This window comes from Eurypyga helias, unplaced genomic scaffold, assembly GCF_000690775.1.
Source record: "Eurypyga helias isolate BGI_N326 unplaced genomic scaffold, ASM69077v1 scaffold9197, whole genome shotgun sequence".
In the NCBI taxonomy this organism is placed as follows: domain Eukaryota; kingdom Metazoa; phylum Chordata; class Aves; order Eurypygiformes; family Eurypygidae; genus Eurypyga; species Eurypyga helias.
In genome coordinates, this window is record NW_010259765.1 from 4,334 (window position 1) to 10,557 (window position 6,224).

Below are 6,224 nucleotides of genomic sequence, written 5' to 3' on the forward strand. Positions count from 1 at the left end.
CGCTGTACTGTCTGCACAGGGAAAAGGCCATTGCGAATTTCTGCAGTCTGAAAAAGTATGACTGAGACGCTACAGAACTAATTACCTCCCTTCCTTCCTAAGCACTCCTCATATTTAATGAGCTTTCCACAGCCTCATTCATTTCTAGAAAGAACATTGGAAATAATTTACTGTTTTAAATTATAACTGGACATCTATCAGTGTGCAGTAGCTGAATTCAACGGTTTTTGCTTTCAAAGCTACTTGCTTTCACACTTCTGGAGTTTTCCATATGGCTTCTGTATTTGCAGCAACTCTTCTTTTCAAAACCCACCTGAGATTCTACCAGTTTTTTTCTTCCAGCTAAACTTCAGTTTCTGTATGCCATTTTTCCTCGGTTTCTATATAAACCACAGGTTCCCCACCTAAAACCTTCTCCTGTCTGTACTCTTCTCCCACACACCCTTGCATATCTACGTCTCCAGCTCCGTCTCCCTAAAGACAGAAAACAAGTAACATGCTCAAATTTGCACAAATTATTACACAGCAGTGTCTTGTTTTCCTTTATCAGCACGTGAGATGGTTACACCATATAGGTGGGCATTTTCATCGGCAATCTGTCCCTACCACTATGTTTCATTGAAGCTGAAGCCACATTTTGGAAGACAGGAGGTAGTCATTCACAAGCAGGAGCCAGTTACTCAACCTGCTCCAGTCATGCGAAGGCACTGGGGGGGATGTCACACCTGAGCAGCTCCAGTGACAGAGCCGAAATAGGATGCCACCACCACCAGCCGTCAGAGCCTTCAGGCTGGGTCTTCCTTTGACACGCTGGGGTATGTTTCCAGAAGCAGCACAGCATCATTACTCCCCATGTTTCTTAGGGAAAAAAAAACCAAAAATCTCATCAAGAAGTAGTTCTGGATAGCAGCCTCACTGGGCTCCATCAGGGGCACATGCTGCTTTGGCTGTGGCTGTTCTTGGTGCTTTTTTCTTTCATTTTTCTGGCAGTGTCTTACTTGCCATCTGCCCGTTACGCCTTCCCCATGAAGAACCTGACCTTTCCAAATCATCAGGTTAATGACAACACATTACTGCACCTGTGAATCAGGTTATAATTAGCCACCTCAGACAGATTTGGGCCAGGAATTCATTGTTTAGGCTTGCCCACCCACTGGAAAGCTCAGTCCCAAAACCAGGTCACGTTGAACCAGCCAGTACATCAGGACCACTGACAGAGGGGGAGAATTATTTTTCCTAGTTTCTGAACCATGCTTCAGGCCAAAGATGAGTTAAAAGGCTGAAAAACATAAAAGGTCCTCAGAACAAAGGAAAAAAGCTGTGTTCCTATGTGGGCTTCCTAACTGCAGCCTGCACCCAAGAAAAAAAGCTGCATGAATTCCTCTGGGACCATACTTTTCACTCAGAAAAGGGGTGTGATTGGTAACACCAAGAGATCCCCAACCTGAGGCTAGGTCCTGTTCATGCAATTAGAGATTTCACGCATTTAAAACACAGGCTGATTAAAAAAGGTAAGAGGAACCTCAGCCATGGCAAAGTCAAACACAAATTTGCCTTTGTGGGTTTTTTTAAATATACTGAAGTCAGGGCAGCATGAATGTTAGAGCTGTTCATGACCAGTATATATGTACTATTAAACAAGACCAGCACACACAGATGCTGTCCCACAGAACAGTGCCAAAGTGTTATTTTTGTAGCTGCAAGCATGACACAAAAGTTAAGGAAGCCTTGACACTGAAGGCCATTTATCTTAAATAAACATTTTCAGTTCGTGCACGTTTGGCCTTGAACACAGTTGCAAGCTGAGGCATAAGTGAATCAACAGAGTTGCCCCTAAAAAACTGTGTGAAGGCGGACTTGCTGCGCACAACAGTCCCAGTCACTGCCGGGATGTTCTCTGCCACATTAAAAGCCATTTTCCTACAGGCTAACTCGTCAGTTCACAAGCAACCCACCATCGCTCTTCTGACAGCTGCTGTGGAAGTCAGCCTAGGCTGTTACATCTTTCTTACTGCCCAAAACAACATGAACAGGCGTGCACTTCTATCAAAAGCATCTTGCAACCTCAGAAATGAAGAAGTAAACATAAAGGAGGTATTTTTACAGTCTAGTTTAAAGACATGCTTGGGTATGCATGGCTTCTTAACCTGAGGAGCTGTCAAAAAACTGAGTTAAACCATTTTCATATGTTTTGCATCTCCTTCCCATTAAAATACACCAAACACTTCAGAAGCCTTTGCCCTTCTCATACACATTTTAAGTGGCTAGTGTCCTAAATTCGTCATTTCAGAAATGAAAGGTTCCTGAAGAAATGTCATCAACCCAAAGTCGTACAAAATTTAAATGTTCATGGGCAGAAGAAATCTTAAGAAGAAACTCTTGACAGGAGCTCCTTTACAAGCAGCCTGTCAGCAAACCTACAAAGTTAAAAACGAAGAGATGCACAAAGTACAGCCAGCTGGGTATGTCAGCGATCACGCAGGTGTGTCAGCAGTCCCAGCACGGCACGGCAGCCAGGTGAGACACTTCTGACCAGGGTCTCGGGCTCTTGCTACCTGTGCAGAGTCCCTGCCTGATGGGGACCCTTCCAGGAGGAAACGTTTCCAGCCTCCACAGCAATCTCAAGCTCAGGCATCTTCTCAACAGTTGAAGTCAGCCATGCTCAGCACACCCCAGGTGTGGAAGACAATGTCGTTTAAGAAGAGGCCAGGAAGAGTTAACAGAGGTAAGAGGCTTGTGTAAAAGCATTGCCTATTTGTTCCTCTTAAAACCAGTTCACAATGATATTAATAAAAAGGTTTGCACAAGCCACAGTTTGTTGGTACGTGTCGTTACAAAACTTCTCTTTTTTTGGTGTATTTTTTTTTCTGTGTGATGGAGCTAGCTTGTAATTTGTAAAATAAGGTGGCAAGAGCCCACAAACTACACTAAACAAGCATTGCTCACACAGACTATTCCAAATTATTTGGAACTAAGCCCTTGTGTGGCCATCTTCAAGGCCAGGCTGGATGAGGCTTTGAGCAACCTGGTCTAGTGGAAGGTGTCCCTGCCCATGGCAGGGGGGTGGGAACTAGATGGTCTTTAAGGTCCCTTCCAACCCAAACCATTCTATGATGCTATGATTCTATGAATCATGCGTCATTTGATTTTAAACCTTTTAATTACTCATTGTTTCACTAGGAAAATGTCCTAAGCTTCAGCTTATGCTGGGATGTCCCAAAGTGAGTCTATGGAAAACTTCAGCTGAGGCCACCATGGTTCTGAATACCCAGTCATACAGACAACAAATACCATGACAAACAAAACCACCAAAAATCCTCCTCTTAAACTCCTCCCTCCTCCCTGTGCACAAGTCAATGAATGCAGCCCATGTTCTTCACTAAAAAATGCTTTTTAAAGAAATGTAGATTGTTAGTACATGTTCTCCTCCTTGAGGAACACTTTTCAGCACGAATTTATATAGCTACATGTATCGATCTACTTCACAAATACTTTTGAATACTGCAGCTACTACTGCCTTCCTTCTTACACCACAGCATGGTTTGGTTTTCATTAGTAAGTCACTTATGTAAGCAAAAAGAAAAGGACATGCAAACATGTTTATATGCATATCTATTTAAAGGCTGTATGAAAATTACCTAACTGAGAAGCTGAAGGTTTTGTTGACATAAGCAAAGATGGCTTTCTGCAGTTACTTTGCTTAATAAAATTAAGTTTCCATCAGGCGTAAATTTGGCCTATTACGTATTTGATTGTGTCAGCCAACGCTTCACCTGTAGTGCTAATGTAAGTATTTTAAAACGTCTACAGCGAAGTGCAAAAACATAAAAAGCAGCGAAGAAGAATTTCACACAGTGAAGCACAAGTTAAGGAAAAACCATATGCAACCTGATTTTTCTTCTTCTGGGTAGAAATTGGAAATTTTTCCAAGTCCTATTTTGTTGCCATCCCTCATCCATCTCCAGAAGGCTGGAATATTAGTAAAACTCATCAGAAAAAGACTTGGGTAAAGGAGATAATTGTCTGAATGTAATCCCCAAATGTAATAACCAAGCTAACAGGGCTAGGGTAACCCCTAGGATATCCAAACGGGAATACAGCATTGAGGCGGACAAGTCACCCTACCTTAACTAAGGATAATTGCTAATGAATTGCTACTTTAGAGTCAAGAGTGGACTTCTGTCATGTATTGCCTCCATAGCTTCCAGTGGTAGCTGGCTCCAGCACTTTCAAGAGGGGGTTAAATACATTCACAGATAACAGGTCTACAGACACTGAAGTGAAAAGGCAGCAATGTACCTCCTGATACCCCTAAATACAGAGTTTGTGGATACTTATGAGAAGTTGGCGAGGGAGCTGGGGCTGTTCAGGCCACAGAGCAAGAGGCTCAGGGGAGACATCGCTCTCCACAACTACCTGAAAGGAGATTGCAGAGAGGTGGGTGTCAGCCTCTTCTCCCTGGTGACAAGTGACAGGACAAGAGGAAACAGCTCCAAGTTGTGCCAGGGGAGGTTTAGATTGGGTATTAGGAACAATTTCTTCACTGAAAGTGTTGTCAAGCATTGGAACAAGCTGCCCAGGGAGGTGGTTGAGTCACCACCCCTGGAGGTATGTAAAAGACCTATGGATGAGATGCTTAGGGAAATGGGTTAGTGGTGGACTTGGCAGTGTTAGGTTAACAGTTGGACTCGATGATCTTAAAGGATTAAAAGGTAAACAGACCACAAAAGGCAACTAGGCTCACCTGTTTCCTATAAACGGCTCCTATTTCCATTGCTACAGAATGCCAGTGGATGCAGACTGCTAGCCTGACCAGAAAGGCATTTTTACTCAGGATGAGTACAGAAGGAAGCAGCAAGCTGGGAAAAGTTTGTATGGCACTGGAAAACTGAATATCCAAGCAAAAAAAAATTCCTGTTTGTTCTTGCTAGTCACCTCTAAGTAACTGGCAGTGCTTATCACACACGATTACCAACTCAGCCTGCACTGCCTCCTGATGACAGCAGCTGATAGCGAACCACAGATCCTACTGCTCAGCCAAGTAATCTTAGCTACTGCTGAGGAAGATAACACAGGCTGCTATGTATGCAAGTGGTTTAGACCAAAAGGCCACCAAGCAGCTGCTATGGTGTTAAGATCTGAAGTCCATGCAGCTAGGCAGACTACGGAGAGACTACGTCAAATGCGATGCTTTGCATCACCAAGGTGGGTGTCCTCCAGGCTGAAAGGACTTAGGGTTACAGGGAGGTATGTTTCCATTTGTCATTGCAGTGGCAAGAAAGGCTCCAGTCTCTCCCACACATTTAGGGTTGTGCTGTGGCACTGGGATGTCCTTGCTGCTGCTAGAATATGAGTTACAAGGACCAGGCAGTCTGGAGATGACACAGGTTTTGAAGAGGCAAGGCATATGGAATGGCACGGCAAAGGTTCTGGCGTTCAGTAGCACACAGTGCATGCCGATACCTCCAGGTGGGTGAGATCCCAGAAGGCAGGCATCAGACAAGGTGAACTGAAGAATATTCAAGTTAGACAAGTGTCAAGACACCCCTGTAGCTAGGGAAGTATGTGTGGTCAAGTAATTCAGGTGTATGTGGGTGTACAATATTTACTTTCACAGGAAAACATAGACAGCTTCTCTCTCTGTGAGCTACTAATTTATTTTAGGCTGGAAATGGATGTTTTCATCAAAACTCTTCAGAGACAGTCAGAGATGTCAAGTGGTTTTCAGCTTTGCAGTGAAGATACTTATCTTACCTTGCTTTAGATACATCTCTTACCTTGCTTTAAGCACTTCATTGACTTTTTGTTCTAGTTCTAATCTCCTCTGCCGTTCCTTTTCTAGCTCCTGCCGTAACGTTTCAGCGTTTGTTTCTTCTCTCAGCTTCCTGAGCTCCTCTTCTGTTAATTAAGAGAAGGAAAAGATTTAATTACTCTGAAGTATTTCTATAAGAAAATTAAAACCTAATTATGACAGATTAGGTGGGTTTTTATATCTGTACTAGAACAAATATGTTCACCAGGAAAAAAAACCACCAAACAAACAAGTAGTCAAGGGCTAGAAAGACTTCATAAAAAGCACACACCACCATATACAAAATGTTTAGTTAAAATTGTTAAAGGATAAAAACAACTTTAAGTTTTCTTTTCCAGATGCAATGTATCAAAAATAACCTGTTGGCACAAGCTACCTTTATCTAAATAAAATGTGACATACCCTTCATACC

General features: G+C 42.9%; 1 protein-coding gene across 1 annotated transcript in view; it reads right to left on the reverse strand.

The window, feature by feature from the left end:
• LOC104511955 (GRAM domain-containing protein 4-like) overlaps nucleotides 1–6,224 on the reverse strand; it is a gene marked incomplete at both ends in the record, with an annotated part of 32,846 nt that overhangs the window by 3,882 nt on the left and 22,740 nt on the right. Inside the window, one exon of the mRNA XM_010154762.1 lies at nucleotides 5,778–5,898. Within this exon, the coding sequence (XP_010153064.1) occupies nucleotides 5,778–5,898 (121 nt within the window). The remainder of the gene's footprint in view (nucleotides 1–5,777; nucleotides 5,899–6,224) is intronic.